Below are 17,769 nucleotides of genomic sequence, written 5' to 3'. Positions count from 1 at the left end.
GTCCATCGCTAGGTACTGGTGTTTGTGAAAAGGCTGCAGACAGACACATAAAGAAGAATACTGCTCGGAAAAGAATTTCTTGTGTGCTTTCAATTGAAATACAGAGTCTTCTATAGAACAGTTGTTTAATGTGTCCCTTAGGATACAACCAATTATAAGCAACAAAGAAGATTTGGTTTTTAATAACCATCCACATAGAAATGTAAATTGTTTTAATAGGAAATACAAATATCTTTTCTATTTTATTCACTTAAATACATATTTTGCCGCCCCAGGAATGTGAGTGTTGAGAAAATAGTCTCCCCAGTTGATGCTCTTGGGATTAAAATTGAACAAATCTGTTTCAATACCAGACTCCTTCGCTGCTCTGCGTAATTTTTCTGTGTTCATGTCATCATATCTGTGACAAAATTTCCAAAATTATTATACATAGCTTTCAAAATATAAAGGCGAGTTTAACTTGTATATACCAAATGTTGTATATAAATTAGATGTTATAGAGATAAGTAAGTTACTTACACTCCCTTGAAGAATAAATAGGGCCCGTAAAGATCTATCAACCGCATCACAAAATTGATTTTCCGGTGAAGCTCCAAATATTTGTCTTGAAAGAATTGGCAGAGTAGTGTGTTAACTATTTCTAACCCCTGTAAAACACGGGCCACTTCATGTTAATCATGTAATGAAGGAACATAATTCATTTATCGCTGTGTTTCGAACAAACCTTTAAAGGAAGCGTGTAACGAAGGGCCATGTATCTGTGAAAGCTATCCATGCTACTCAAAACATTAACTTTTCCAACAATGACTGGTTTTCCTTGCTTGTCAATCCATGGATGCTCTTTGAAGTAACGGAAGGCGCTATCCTGAGGACATGTGAATTTTACTGGATTTGAGACTGATGTTCCAACATGGTATATTATTTGACTCCCTCTTTGGTTTGCATGAGCCATCATTGTTACTATCATCGCATTCACCACCATATCTGCTGGAATCTGTGCATGCACATAAGCTTGCTTTACGATTTAAGATTTCATTGATACTACAACCATTGAACGTTGATGAGAAAATCGTTACTACTTACTACGTCAATAATGGATTCAGGATCGCCGGGGAAGCATGTGATTTTTCCTTTACCATATCCAAGGCATAAACTATCAATGGTTCTGTAGAATTAAGAACCATTTTTTGTGTAAATGTAAGAAACATTCAACAATATGCAATTCTTTTTAGTTATTATCCTATGTATGTATGTATGTATACCTTATGCCTTCAACCCAACCTGGGAAAGGTTCTTGAAAAGTACTAGTAACAATAGTAGGACGAACGATGACAAGAGGCACATCTTCTTTCAAGTCTATCAATATCATCTCTGCCAATGCCTTTGTGAATACATAGGGGTTTGGCCATCCATACTTCCTTGCTCTTCATATATAAATCTCACAATATATATTAGTAGTGGAAAATTCTCTTCTTGTCAGTATCATCAACACAAATTTACATATTTCTCATGTTGTGTCACCAGATTTAAAGTTTCTATAAAAATCTCATGTTAATACTGCAATAATAACTGTGTACATTTTATTTTAAAGTATATATATACAAAATTAAATATGTTGGGTTCACATGAACCTGTAACCAGGCCTTTACATCCCTCCTGTGTCTGTTATTTGGGGGAGGTGGGGATAAGGAGGAAGAATACGATAAAAATTATTTATATAAGGTGTTTATAATACCAAATCATACTAATTTACATGATATTAAGTCGTAAATTAATGTGAGAATGTGTAATATATAGCTATGGTTTAGTGACAAGACTGATATGTGTGAAGACGTGTGTCTTGTATTCGTTGGATTAATATAAATACGGGGTGCAAGTAAATTTATACCTTTGAAGGCCAAGCTTCTTCATGGCTGATGTTATAGATTTTTCAGAAGAACCCTCAAGTCTGAGCTGTTTCAATGTTTCCTCCATAACTTTCTTCTCTGTATCAATATCTAGTCCTAATGTACCATTCAAAGTCTCACCTAAATTATAGGGTGTTTCCAATATCAACCCTGTCTTTTCCCCTGATACATATGCTAAACAAATACAAAAAATGTCATTTTTGAAATCAACCATCAAGTTTAGTAATTAGAATTTAAAGATTTGGTAAAAAAAAAGAAAAAAGTAAATAATAATAATAATTAGAAGTGGAAGGTACCAATTACCAGTTGACACGTGAAGAAGAACCTTCAATTTACTACACTTTTTGGCAAAGTTGAGAACGTTTATAACTCCAAATGTATTGATTCCCAAGGCCACATCATATCTTTAAATTGAAACATTTGAAGAACAAATAAAACACACATCAATTCACATGTAATTTGCATTGGATTTAACTTATAATATATATATACATATATTTTAATGCATTATCAGACAAGTTGTACATCTTATTTAACTAATTTCACTTATTATGAACAACTATTCGTATCGTATTTGAATTTGGTAGTACAAACCTTTCATCGAAATTGGTAGTTGCAGCTATGTTAACAACAACATCTACTTCCCTCCACATTTCTTCCAGCAAATTAGAATCTCTGACCCCCAAGTTTTCAAGTGTTATATCACCAGGTAAAATCGTGGTCCTTTGTGAGATGAAAGTGTTCAGATTTGACCCATATTTTTCCCTTAGGAGCTTGAATAAGTCCTTTGATACAGCCTGTGAATTAAAAGATGTACATATAGGTAGTTTGTAAAAAATAAAATCTCCAAATTACTAGAGATATTACTATACCATTTGCCTTTAGTAATTGTACCATGTACAGTATACTAATGGACTTCATTACCTTTTTCATCTGTTTTTAATTGTATTTCTATTTTTCCGATTATTTCCAAAGACAAAGGAAGTAAAAATATATATATAAGGAACTGTGGGGACACAAATATCCTTCTCATATGACTTCAGTTTTTAAAAAATACATGCCTCGCTATACAGTACTTCAATTATTAAAGGGAAAAAAATTCCAAAAAAACTATTATATGTACGAAACAGTAGTTAAAAATAGATCTATTTTAAGGACAATTCATGCAATTTTTTTTGGGAAATTGACCTAAGGAATAACCAGGGTATTCCTTCTTATATTACTTTAGACAAAATCGTCTATTCACTATTTTTCTCAATTATTAATTAATTATTTTTCTAATATTTAAATTAACGAGTTCTAAAATATATCATAAAATAAAAATATACAATATTGCAAATTGATCCTAAAAGATATAGGACTCATATCACGTTTGATTACAAATTGATATTGTAATGTAATATGACTCTTCTTCAAAGTTCACAAGTTTTAATCTCTTGAAAATCGATCAGTATATAAATAGGTTAGCTAAAAATCATAAAAAGCAGAATCATAGAAAAAAATAAAGAGAATCAATTGGTTGGAGAGTTATAATTTCTAACCAAGAGTGTTCGAAGATAAAATAAATCTTCCTACTTATATTTTCATCAAGGAAAATTTCTTTGTTTTTCAGTATAAAGTAATCTATTAATAATATATCGCTGCAATTTTTTCATACAAATTATGTAATTATAATAATGTTTTGGTTTCATATTAATAACTACGTTTAGAAGTTTGGGACGTTAGTACTTGGTACTCTAAATTTGTTATATGTTCTTTAGAATTAGTTTTGTATGGAAAGTGACAAATAATTTTTGTAAAACCGATGTTAACTTTTTTTAAGAACAATTTTTTTTAGACTTAATATGTTCACCAAATTACATTTATTTATTATATTTAAGCGGTGTGAGGCTGAAATTTAAAATTACTAAAATATATATAGAAAAATAATATTTTGGTTAGTTTTTAAAACTGAAGTCCTCATATTTAGAGAGGAGCTAGAAGTTAATATACGTAATAAAATTAGAAAGTTTCCACATTTTACTTTATTCTTTAAATGGGAAAGGGCCTAAAATATCTTTGAACTATTGAAAATGGTACACAAATGTCTTCATCCATATATTGAGCCTAAAATGTCTTTGACATTCACCTTTAGATCTAAAAATAACCTTTTCTTTAACAAAAAAAGAGTATTTTAGGTCCAATAGATGAATGAGAGTATTTTTGTACTATTTTCAATAGTTCGAAGGCATTTTAGGCCCTTTTCCGTAATTAAAATTCTGTTAAATAAATTTTGATTTATAATTAATTTTAAATAATTAAATTATAACCAATAGATGGCCGACAGGTGTTTAAAAAAAATCAAATTATTTAATTAAAAAATTTTTAAGTAAATTTTGATTTATAATTAATTTTCAATAATTAAATTATAACCAATAGATGACCGATACGTTTAAAATAATTATTTAAATTATTTAATTAAAATTCTTTAAATAAATTTTAATTTATAATTAATTTTAAATAATTAAATTGTAACCAATAGATGGCCACCACATGTTTAGAAAAATTATTTAATTAAAAAAAATTTAAATAAATTTTGATTTATAATTAATTTTGAATAATTAAATTATAACCAATAGATGGTCGCCACGTGTTAAAAAAATTATTCAAATTATTTAATTAAAATTCTGTTAAATAAATTTTAATTTTTAAATAATTAAATTGTAACCAATAGATGGCTGTCACGTGTTTTAAAAAATTGTTCAAATTAATTAATTAAAATTTTGTTAAATAAATTTTAATTTATAATTAATTTTAAATAATTAAATTGTAACCAATAGATGGCAGCCACGTGTTTTAAAAAATTATTCAAATTAATTAATTAAAATTTTGTTAAATAAATTTTAATTTATAATTAATTTTAAATAATTAAATTGTAACCAATAGATGACCACCATGTGTTTAAAATACTATTCAAATTATTTAATTAAAATTCTGTTAAAAGAGCCTAAAATGCCTCTCATTCATCTATTGGGCCTAAAATACCCTTTTCTATTAAAGGAAAAGGTCAATTTTGGATCTAAAGATGGATGTTAAGGACATTTTAGGCCCAATGAATGAATGAAGGACATTTTTGTACCTTTTCCAATATTTCAAGAGCATTTTAGGCTCCTAATATCTAGAAAGGGGTTTTGTAGAGGTTAATATACTTAATGTTGTTTGTCTCTTTTACCTTTTGAAAATAGTTTTCACTTCTGCCATGTATTTCCTTATTTGAACTATATTGGAAGTTTAAATATTTAAGATTTTAAAATTACTATTTTTACCTTGTATAAATTTTACTTAAATTATGATAAATAAATAAAAGAATTTAAAAATAAAGAGGTTCTTGTTTTTAATAACTTTTTAACTTTCATATATGAAATTCTTATCTTTTAGATAGGTATAGCATTTATTTTTACTGTCAAGTTATCAATTGTTATTTTCTAATAATTTTGTTTTTCTTATACATAAATTTATTGATTGACGTGAGACATACGTACAAAGCACGTAGACTAAACACACACACACACATACACACACACACACATATATATATATATATATATATATATATATATATATATATATATTTATGTCATAGTAAATCATCTCATCAAGTGTAAACTGAATATCTGATAAATATTATTAATAAATTTTAAATGGTGTTAATTTAATGATTTTGAAATTATGTTATACAATAAATTGTTACATTTGTATGGTCGTAAATTATTTCATCTTTATTTTTTCGAAAACCTAATGTGAGGGGGCTCATTGGGATGTCCATAATTGAAGTGTTTTTCTTCATCTATCATGTTTTCTTTACTCTAAAAAGTTATAACATTTGCAAATATCAACGACATTCAAAGTAATAAAGCTATAACAAAAGGGTATGGATTTTAGACTAAAAAATACAGCTAAATAGGGTTTCATTATTTCAAAAAAATTATACACTAATTAAATAAAAATGGAACAAAGAAAAAACTTCTTTTCCCCCAAAAAAGTGAGTTGAGGCCGAAGCAAACACATGAACGAAAATTGTACTCACAAGGTAATTATAAGTGAACCTTATCGTAATTATTGTTCAATAACCTAATAATAAATTAATTATAGTAATAATTTCAAAATAAGAGTTGTATTACTGTCATTGCTTGTGTGGTTGTGTACACTGTACTCTCTCCAAGCAGGGGTGTTCGAACGAGACCGAAAAACTGATCCGAACCGATAAATCAAGTCAAATCGATTTAATAAACCAAAAACTGGCTCGGTTTGGTTTGATTTGGTTTAAGATTTTTAAAAATCGATAACATTTGATTTGGTTTGGTTTGGTGTTACCCATAAAGAAAATCGAACTAAACCCAACCGAACCGATTAATATATACACATTTAAAATATTATATATGTTTATTAAACTTTATCTATTTTTAATTTCTTCATAATTTAGGAGCATTCCAAGAAAAAAGTCTAGCCCATGTTCCTCAAGTCCATTTACGTTTAAAGTAAAATAAAAAAAACCTTACTAAGTAGTTAGCATAAATAATTTTTTCTCTCGTTAAATTTTCAGTTCCCTCTTATTTCCTCCCAAACCCTGTAGACCTATATTCTGCTCTCAGTCTCTCACGATAACAATTGAGTGCAAGCAGTTTTAATTCCTGTAAGTCTGTAACTTTTTCTTTCTTTTACTTTTTTGGTTACTTTTTGTATGTTTCCTACTCTTTGTTTGTGTAATTATTTTTGTATCTTTGAAGTTTTTACTTGAATGAATTGCTTCTCTAGTCTTCATCTTGTATGTGTTTTTTATTTTATTTCTCTGTTATTTTAAATTTTCTCCACTAATTTAGGCTTTTTCTGTTGATTTAGTTTCTATCTAATGATTTTGGATTTCTCTATTTATTTAAATTTTCGGATACTTTTTTTCAAATGAAAACTACAACTACTCAAAAAGAGGTGGAGCCAGTGGAGGTAACCAACAAAGTATCTCCAACTACTTTGCTGGAACCTGAGCTTGACGGTGATAAAACTCGTGATATTACTCCCAATCATGCTAAAAAGCGGAAACAAACAACTCTTTGCGACCCTGATCGTAGCCTTGTGAGTAGTGACAGGAGAACATCCGGCGTTTGGAAATACTACATTGAATATCTTGATAAATGGGTAAGAAAAGGGCGAAATGTAACTACTGTACTAGTAACTTTGCTTCTGAAAGTACGAATGGGACCTCAATGCTATGGAGACATTTAAATGAGGTTTGTCCTAATTTCCCTCTTAGAATTATTGACAGAAATCAATCAAGAATCAAGGTAGTTAAAAAAGGGGAACAAGCATATAGTACATGTACTGTAGAAAAGGTTGTGATTAACGTCAATGAGATTAGGAGAGCCATTGTTGAGTTTGTCATTATTAACGAACAACCTTTTAAAGTTGTTGACGGAAAAGGTTTTAGGAGATTAATGGCAGTTGTTTTGCCTAATTTTCAATTACCTTCTCGCTTGACTGTTGCTAGACAATGTTTGAAAATATATCAAGAAGAGAAAGAAAAGCTTAAAAAGCTTATTCATAATGATCGTGTATGTGTTACTAGTGATACGTAGACATCACTTCAAAATCTAACTTATATGGTTGTCACTGCCCATTGGATCGATGATAAGTGGAATTTGAAAAAAAAAAATCTCAACTTTTTCCAAACATCATATCATAAGGGTGAAACAATTCCTAAGGGGATTGAGGCGTGCTTATTTGATTGGGAAATTGATAACATATTCACAGTAACCTTAGATAATGGAACTGCTAATGATTCTGCAATTAAACACTTGAAAAGAAGAATTGAGGATTGGAAAGGAGGCATCTTAGGAAACGAGTTCTTACATGTTAGATGTAATGCTCATATTCTAAATTTGATCGTGAAAGAAGGACTCGGTGAACAAAATGAGTCTATTTCTCTAGAAGAAATGCTATCAAATATGTTAAGTCCTCAGCTGGAAGGTTTGATTCCTTTAAGTCATTTGTCGAGAAGGTTAAGATTGACACTCATGATCTTCTGACTTTAGATATTGAGATTAGGTAGAACACCACATATATGATGCTAGATACAGCTGTAAAATTTGAAAGGGCATTTTTCAGAATGTATGATGATGATCACAAGTACCTCAAGTATTGTTTAGAAATAAATAATGTGGGAGGTGATCCATCGATAGATGGTTGGAAGAATGTTAAAGTTTTCATTAAGTTCCTTGAGATTTTCTACCAGGTAACTTTGAAATTCTCAGGAACTTCATATGTTACTTCCAATTCTTTCTTCCATGAGATCTTTAATCTTCAAAAGATAATTTGCAAATATGTTCGTAGTGAAGATTCTATTTTGAGTGGCATGGCTAAAAAGATAGAGATTAAATTTAAAAAATACTGGGTACTTTTGAAAGTATGAAAAAATTATTATTCATTGCTGTTGTTTTGGATCCTCGATACAAGTTGAAATATGTGGAATATCTGTTTAAAAACTCTTATGGTTGTTTGGTGGGAGCCAAAAAATCGAAAAAGGTGATGGATACTTTGAGTCGCTTGTATGATTACTACATGAGTTCTTTTTGTGGGACAACATACCGATAAAATTGGTGGTCAAACAAGCTTGAATGATGAAATTGATACCATGCATGGTGACAAGATGTGGCAATCATAATGGGTTAAATATTTGGCAGATGAAGACAATACTGAAAATAAATCAGAACTAGAGAAGTACTTGGAAGATGATTTGGAAAAGACCAAAGAGTTAGATATTTTGGCTTGGTAGAAAGTTTCTTCGGCTAGATATCCAATTATTTCTAGGATGGCAAGAGATGTTCTTTCTATTCCTATTTCTACTATTGCTTCTGAATCAGCTTTTAGCACCGGTGGTCGGATTCTTGACTCTTATTGAAGTTCTTTATTTCCAAAGACAGTAGAAGCTCTTATTTGCACTCAACAATGGTTAAGATCAACTTTCAAAGAATGCAAGCTTGAAGATCTTTTAGAAGAAATTCGGAAACTTGAGATAGTTGAAAATGGTAAATTTACACATTTAACTCTTTATGAATATGTCTTTTATGTTTTAAAAAGTTTTAACGCCTACTTTGTTAAACTTTCTTCTTTATTTTTTCAGAATATGCTGGCACAACCTTGAGCATTGATTATTTTGGATGTTGCAATTGAAATTCGTAGTGCAACTGTTTTGCTCTTTGGTAGTTAATTTTCAGATTTTTGTTGCTGCTTCACCTGAAGTACTTTTGGATTATACTATTGACTTATTTTTTGTATTTAATCACACTTTTATGCAAGCAATTAAGTGATCTTTCTATGGTGACAGTTGGGTATATGATTCTTTGTGTTGAATGTTGATCATTCAGAGGACTGTTTTAAAGACCTTGTTATTTTTCTCAACTTGATTAATGAAAAAGTAATGTTTCTAATTAACCTTTTATAGACTAGCCTTCTTATTTTATTGTTGTGGAGGTTGTACTACTATGCAGTAGTTGCTATCTTTCTCGTGGTGGGAATTGTATAATTTTTTTCGAGGCTATTTTTGCATATGCTGTTGTGCTAATCCGTGCTTTCAGTTTTCTTTGAAATAGTTTCATCTTGATAAAAGGTAAAGTAGCAAGTTTTCTATTGGGCACAGGTGGAATGCTTCAATTACTTCATGCAATAGTGAAAAAAATGATCTTCTTGAAGGACTTCTTTTTGTTCTGGTGGTTCCTCTTCTCAGATTCGGTATCGAACTTGGATAGTCAAAATAGACTGTCAATTCTTTATTTTTGAAGTCATTTTCTTCATGGATCGTAGGAGTTGAACAATCCACCAACTTATGGATTTATGTTGCTGATATTTTGCCCTTTTTAGAGCTTATCATTTTAGCTTATATACTTTACAAGAACATCAGATATAGTTCCAGTCGGGACATATTCAAGTTTGTTATTATTGGAACCATAGTTGTTTCTCTCTTATAGTTCTAGCTTGGACTTTAGATGGTAACTTATTTAGCTTATATATTTTTCTTCTGTCCTTACTATCTCTGAACGAATTCAGGCATTTTTGAAGATTAATGACAGTTGTTTTGAAATTCTATTGATTTGCAGTATGAAGGTAGTAAATAAGTTTGTCAATTTTTTTGCATTATAAAATATCTTATTTCAACCCGTAAAAAATGAACCAAACCGATAAAACCGACAAAATCGATAAAATCGAAACCGATAGAATTTATACTATAATGATTTGGTTTGATTTGAATATTAAAAAAAATTGCCTTAATTGATTTGATTTAGTTTTAACCAAAAACCGAATTAAATCGGACCAGGAACACCCCTATCTACAAGTTGGCCTCATAACCCGATTCAACGCACTTTATCTCTTGTTACAGTTATTCACTCTTCAACAATCATTTTACAACTTAAGTTCTATACCAGCTGCACTTGACTTTAGGCAAGAGGAAGGTATAATTTGATTCTTTACTTTTTCTTGCTCCCTCGTTAAATTTATCCGTATCAAATATTTATACCAAGTTAATATTAAAAGTAAGTTATGACAAGTGTTTATATAAAAAAACTTAAACATTTAATCATGGTTATAACATGAATTGTTACCTCATTAAATTATTAATTAAATATAAATTCCGCATACGAATAAATATTTACCAAATAATACTATAGTTTCCAACTTTTTGGTTTTCATGTAGCAACGATCATGAATTTCCGATTAAAAAACGAAATTGTATGTTGGAAAACAAAATGATAAAAAAAAATTGTGAAAACTTTTCAACTATCTGAACATATTTTTATTTATTTTTTTGCAGAGAAAAAAATAAATTAGCTCGTTTTGGTTGGTGCCATATTCTTATCCTTATAATTTATATACGGAAAAGGTTCAAAAATGTCCTTAATGTATTAGAAATGGTTTAGAAATGCCCTCCTTCTACCTATTGGATCAACAATGTCCTTAACATATAGAAATGGTTCAAAAATGTCCTACTTCCACCTATTGAATCAAGAATATCCTTAACCTATTAGAAATGGTTCAAATTTGTCCTTCTTCTACCTAAAAGTATGTTTATCAATATTAAATACTATTTAATATACTTGCATTTCGTGCGATCTCAATATATTTATCAATAAATATAATATTTTTATAACATCAAAATATTTTTAAAAATTCTTTTAAATTTTAATAAATTGACACAAATTTTTAATTCATTTTACTTCTATTAGCATCTTAGTTATATATTTTTACCATTGTCTAACAATTTTAGTCTTTTAGCACTACTGAAATTTTTGTATAAATTATGTTAAATGATTGTGTATTTACATTCAGAAAAAAATTCAACAAAAATTATTTTTTTATGGGCATACATAATGAAATTCCTCTTCTTTGTGACTAAGACAATGTTTTTATACAACATACATTTATGTTAATTCACACGTTTGTTTATAGATTTTATTTAAAGCAAATACTTCTATTATGTAAGACAAACAGGCAAGAATATTTTTTTTAAAAAATACAAATAAAAAAATAAATAATTGTCAAAATACAATTAAAAAAATTATTGACATATATAATTAGAATTAGTAAATTTTTGAGTCATTTCTAATATGTTAAGGGAATTTTTTTATCTAATAGATAGAGAGAGGACAGATTTGAACCATTTCTAATAGGTTAAGGATATTTTTGATCCAATAGGTGGAAGAAGGATATTTTTGAACCATTTCTAATACATTAAGGACATTTTTGACCCAATAAATAGAAGAAGAACATTTCTGAACCATTTCTAATACGTTAAGGACATTTTTGAACCTTTTCTCATTTATATAATTGAACCAAATATCTGTATTAAAACTAGTAGAGGGAGGAAGAGGACAGGACGAAGTGAATGGCTAATTGGTTCAATCACAACATTTTCAATATAAAGTGTAGATAATATATGTGAGAAACTACTAAAAAAATTTAAAGGAAAATTAATTTTGAACTTATAATTTCAAATGTTCTCATATTTAGCTTAGTTACGAGCAATCTATATTTGTGATCTTGTATATTTCGCTTCTCCGATATTTTACTGAATTTCCCCCTTATCTTTTTGCAAAAATCCACTCCACCGTGGTAGTAATGGGCTCAAAGGTAAGAATTCAAAAGTTAATATGTCAAATTTAGATTCTGAATCCACCTATTCATAATATAAAAGTACATCTTATATATCTTCTTGAAATTCTGCATCCAATGGTTTCATTGTCCTTTAAATGATGTTGGATAATTATCATCTCATGAACCATATTTTTGGGTTGAATTAAGTGCACCGTTCAATTCTAAATTGTCAAGAATAATATCTTGTAACGTTTTCCAATTTTTTTCATGAAAAGTTGAAAATAAAATTGAAAGAGATGAAACTTTAACTTTTTCTTTTAGTAAGTTCTCTAACTTTAAAGTGAAATTTTCGTACATGAATTTAAATTAGTCAAATTTCAGATAATGCATCAATCGAAAACCACACACACAAAAAAAAAGACGATAGCCATGTACCTCATTGTTGAAACGGTGCAAGGCTGCGTTGTTATCTTGAGCTCTTAAAAGCAAATATAGCTTCTTCACATTTGGCTGTACTCTAAGTATCTTCTCCACAAAAACTAGAATTAAAAAATTTAAACACCCCATTAATCAATTAAGATTAAGAGATCAATCATAAAAGATGAAGAGAATAAAGTACTTTTTGCAAGAAATCCAGTAGCACCAGTAACAAGAATGGCTCTATTCTCAAGAAACTTGAGAACACTTGTCAACTCCATTATAGTATGATGAAATTAGAGTCTAGAAATACAAGAGAGAACGACAAGAAATAACTTTTCTATTAGTAAGGAAATAGAAGTTGCCAGGAGAAAGCACAACAGAGTAAATTTAGAAATTGGGTGCATTTATTTTATTTTATAGAGATACACACTCATAGATGACACAAATAGAATTGAGTGCACGAAACTAAAGTTGTTGATACTTTCTTTGGTAGTAGATTGGAAAAAATGATGCTACAGCTATTATTATTAGTATTTATTTTATAGGGATAAATGTTCCGTTCAATAATAGTTGTTAATTATTAACGAGATTAAAAAACAATAAATGATAGGGTTAATTTTATCAAATCACATTTATTAAATAAGGGTCATCTAAATACCGAAAAATGAATAGTACTACTCCCCCTTGTCCAACAATAATTGTCAACTATTGACTTCACGCAGGAATTAAGCAACGGTAAATGATAGAATAATTTTACCAAACCGCCTTTATTAAATACAAGTCATCAAAATATTGAAAAATGAATAGTTTTTAACAACAAGGATGAAATAGACACATCATGATAAATTATTTATTGATTTTATAAACTGAACAAGTATTGTTCGATATCCCAAAATAATATAGTGTACAAATAAAGATGAATGAAGGAAATATTTAATAGCAAAGATAAAATAAACACATCATAATAAATTATTTATTAATTTTATAAATTATATAAATATTATTAAACATCTCAAATGATAGAATAATTTTACCAAACCACCTTTATTAAATACAAGTCATCAAAATATTGAAAAATGAATAGTATTTAACAACAAGGATGAAATAGACACATCATGATAAATTATTTATTAATTTTATAAACTGAACAAGTATTGTTCGATATCCCAAAATAATATAGTGTACAAATAAAGATAAATGAAGGAAATATTTAATAGAAAGATAAAATAAACACATCATAATAAATTATTTATTAATTTTATAAATTATATAAATATTATTAAATATCTCAAATGATAGAATAATTTTACCAAACCACCTTTATTAAATACAAGTCATCAAAATATTGAAAAATGAATAGTATTTAACAACAAGGGTGAAATAGACACGTCATAATAAATTATTTAATGATTTTATAAACTGAACAAGTATTGTTCGATATCCCAAAATAATATAGTGTACAAATAAAGATGAATAAAAGAAATATTTAATAGCAAAAATAAAATAAATACATCATAATTAATTATTTATTAATTTTCTAAATTATATAAATATTATTTAATATCTCAAATGATAGAATAATTTTACCAAACCACCTTTATTAAATACAAGTCATCAAAATATTGAAAAATGAATAGTTTTTAACAACAAGGATGAAATAGACACATCATGATAAATTATTTATTGATTTTATAAACTGAACAAGTATTGTTCGATATCCCAAAATAATATAGTGTACAAATAAAGATGAATGAAGGAAATATTTAATAGCAAAGATAAAATAAACACATCATAATAAATTATTTATTAATTTTATAAATTATATAAATATTATTAAACATCTCAAATGATATAATAAACAAATAAAAATTAACGGAACGAGTATATCAAGATACGGTCCAGGGAAACATCATAATAATTTATGCAAACTATCATAATATTTTTAGCTTTTATATAATTTTACTACATGAGCAAATCATAATTTATAAATATCAGAATATTCATATCTCTATGTTTCTTATATAAATAAATATTTGTGATTATAAGCTATTACAAACTATCAAATACACAGTTTGAAAAGATTCACAGATTCAAAAAAATCAATGATAGTAGTAATTAATTATTTTTTTCATACAATCGTTGAGCATGAGTCCTTTTTTTATATATAAAATTTAAAATAATGAATTTCTTTTGTTTGTAAATATAAACTTATGAGTCAAGTTTTACATTTTAAAAAAATTGAAATCACTACTTGAAATTTAAAATCCTACTTTCTAGAAAATTTGTAATTTCAAATCATGAGTTAGAATTAAAATTGAAGTTTTATCTATATTTCATAAATAAATACTGATTTCAAATTAAAACTTCGAATTTGAGCCCCAAATCCTATAGTCAAGCACGCACTTAGTCTAACCTACAGTATAAAAACTTTAAAAAAAATTAAAGGAAAAATATACCCAACTTCTGTTATTTTGGGGTAAGATATACTCCATCCGTTGACATATTAGTTATTTTCTTATTTTTATCCTTATTTTAATGAACATGAAGAGAGATTATATGTTCAAAAGTAAAGTATTAGACAAATATGATAAGTAAAATAAATCGCCGGAAATAAATATTTTCAGATAACACATAACATTTTTGTTAATTAGATATTCTTACCTTTCTCTTACAAGTTTAATTTGATTAAATGAAAATAGTACATTTGAAGTTTCTCACACATATGGTTCAATTAATAATTTTTGCCGACCAAACATGCCCTGTAAAATGCGTAATTATAAATTGGACGGCAGTAATTGATTTTGTTGATTGAAACTTTAATTTGATTTGGGAAAGTGGAAATCAAGAGATAATTTTAACTCAGTTTCTAATTTATTTTTATACTTTTTTTATTTTATATTAACTGAATTTCTAGAATTTTTATTATTATTCAAAATACTTGAATTGTTTAAAATTCAAAATAAATGTTTGAATCTTTTTTCATGTTTACCCTTTGCATTAATGAAGCTTTGTAATTTTCTAGGAGTTAAACTATACTACTTACGAGGTTATACTCTAATAAAGGAATTATTTGTATTTATGATTTCACATTTAATCATCGTTATGAGACTGATTAAACAAAAAGATAATAGAGAAAAATATAGTTCAAATTTTGTCCTTGAATGCTTTTCTTAATATGTGTGCATTACCTTAGAAATTTAGTTAATATGAAATAGAGAAAGTAATTAATTAGTAGTCATTATTTTTACATTTTTTAAAATATTGTAAAAGAGTGATATAATAAAATTACCCTTATATATATATATATATATATATATATATATATATATATATATATATATATATATATATATATATATATAATTTCTTGAGAATTATTCAAAGTTAATAACAGACAAATATTATTGAACCGAAGGAGTAATAAAATCTCGTCTGACACATATTTACTTTGAGGGTCATTGTGGTAGTTGCTCCAATTTAATTACTCGTCTATTAACCAAAAAAAAAATACTTGTCAAGTCAATAGCAAGGGGTGGGATAGTTTGGTCCAATTCGATTTTATTTTTTTTGGCTTCTTGATTGAATTTTAGTTTTTATTTTTTAAATTTGTGAATTTTGAATTTAGTTATGAATATTTATTTTTTAATATCTATCCAAAAATCTAAAATTCTTATGTCTTATATTCACTCCTATTCATATTGTGTCAAATGCGAAAAAGTGCAATTTTCAAAGGTCCAATAGATTAGTATTCTATAGTCCCTATCAATTATAGTATTAAGTTTAATATGGAGTTACATGATATAAGCGATATTTAATTATACAATTTATCCTTTAAATGAGTTGGTTTGAAATTTTGCCCCTCAAATGAATTGATTTTTAATTTTTGCCCTTAGCAATCAAACAGCGCGAGACATAACTTGTGGGAAATCACGATGCGAAAATATAAATTTATGTTCCCGTCAAAAAGTTATTTGCTTGAAGGACAAAACTTAATGGAGAAAACGATCAAAATGGTCCTTAATATATATGTATTGCTTTAATTTAGTTCATAATATATCTCGATTGAAATGATCTTTAATATATAACAAGAGATGTACATTTTGATCATTTACCATAAACTTAACAAGTTTGTCAAAAAAGGGTGTTAAGTTTAATTGTGAGCTCCTCGTAATTAACAAATTCTACCATTATTGTCTTTTTTTGTCAGCTCCAAAAAAAAAAAACTCCATAAAATTTGACACTACTATTTTCACTACTTTCTGTAATAAAATTCACTATTTTCTTTTTTCTAAAACATTATTTTCTCAAGTCTATTTTTTCCTCCAAAATTCAGATCCAAATTTTCAGACCAGTAGGGCGAGATCATAACTCTTGGACTATTATTTTTCTGGTCCTACATTCATGTGACGAATATTAGTCGGGTAAGGCATAAATTTCCTCCTGAAGTTGTACCGAAAAGTCAGCTACACACTTAAACTATCGTGGTGATCTATTACATACCTAAACTACTTAAAAGTGAAACTATTACACACCTGAACGCATAACATCATATTACACTCGCTGCCACGTAGCGCCACGTCATCTTCATGTCATCGCCACGTCAGAAATTATAATTTTTTATATAGTTTTTCTTTTCTTTTCTTTATTAATTAACTATATTTTATACTAATTAAATTCTAATTAATTATTAACTATACATCCAATTTTTTATATTCTTTTCTTTTCTTTTCTTTTCTTTGTTAATTAACTTTTTTTATTAACTATATTTTATACTAATTAACTCCTAATTAATTATTAACTACCCATCCGATTTTTTATATTTCTATTCTTTTCTTTTCTTTATTAATTAACTTTTTTTTATTAACTATATTTTATACTAACTAAATCCTAATTAATTATTAACTACCCATCAATTATTAACCACTCATCCGATTTTTTATATTTCTTTTCTTTTCTTTACTAATTAACTTTTCTTTTATTAACTATATTTTATACTAATTAACTCCGAATTAGTTATTAACTACCCATCCGATTTTTTTTATTTTTTCTTTTCTTTTCTTTATTAATTAACTTTTCTTTTATTAACTATATTTTATACTAATTAACTCTTAATTAATTATTAACCATCCATCTGACTCCACCCACCAAACCCCAATCGTCTTCTCCACCAAAATGAGGAGAAGAATTCTTCTTCTTCTTAATGGATTTTGAAAGAAAAAAAAATCAAGATTCAAAATGGGAAGTAAATAGAGGTGGTGTGAAGAAGAAGAGGGTAGGTGGGTATGAAGAAGAAATGATGTGGGGGTGGGGTGATTTTTTTTCT

The 17,769-nt window shown here is 27.6% G+C and overlaps 1 protein-coding gene across 1 annotated transcript; it reads right to left on the bottom strand.

Moving 5' to 3' along the window:
* Nucleotides 1-66: 66 nt before the first annotated feature.
* On the bottom strand, nt 67-12,861 carry LOC129898943 (fatty acyl-CoA reductase 3-like). The gene is made up of 10 exons (XM_055973657.1): nt 12,646-12,861; nt 12,462-12,565; nt 2,502-2,704; nt 2,211-2,311; nt 1,889-2,081; nt 1,263-1,424; nt 1,084-1,165; nt 725-994; nt 520-647; nt 67-400 (listed from the first exon to the last, which is right to left on the bottom strand). The coding sequence occupies exons 1-10, from the start codon at nt 12,722-12,724 to the stop codon at nt 247-249; spliced, it is 1,476 nt and encodes a 491-aa protein (XP_055829632.1). The 5' UTR covers nt 12,725-12,861; the 3' UTR covers nt 67-246.
* Nucleotides 12,862-17,769: the final 4,908 nt, after the last annotated feature.

This window comes from Solanum dulcamara, chromosome 8 (genome assembly GCF_947179165.1).
Source record: "Solanum dulcamara chromosome 8, daSolDulc1.2, whole genome shotgun sequence".
NCBI lineage: Eukaryota > Viridiplantae > Streptophyta > Magnoliopsida > Solanales > Solanaceae > Solanum > Solanum dulcamara.
Note: the sequence above shows the minus strand (reverse complement) of the source record. Positions and strands in the feature narration are given on the sequence as shown.

What these genes read in the sequence shown, in the direction of transcription:
- LOC129898943 (XM_055973657.1), bottom strand. Translation starts at nt 12,724, where the DNA reads ATGGAGTTGACAAGTGTTCTCAAGTTTCTTGAGAATAGAGCCATTCTT. An exon ending in ACTACCAATTTCGATGAAAG is followed by an intron (nt 2,312 to 2,501) that starts GTTTGTACTACC and finishes TTCAATTTAAAG; the next exon opens with ATATGATGTGGCCTTGGGAA. An exon ending in TCTTCTTCACGTGTCAACTG is followed by an intron (nt 2,082 to 2,210) that starts GTAATTGGTACC and finishes GTATTTGTTTAG; the next exon opens with CATATGTATCAGGGGAAAAG.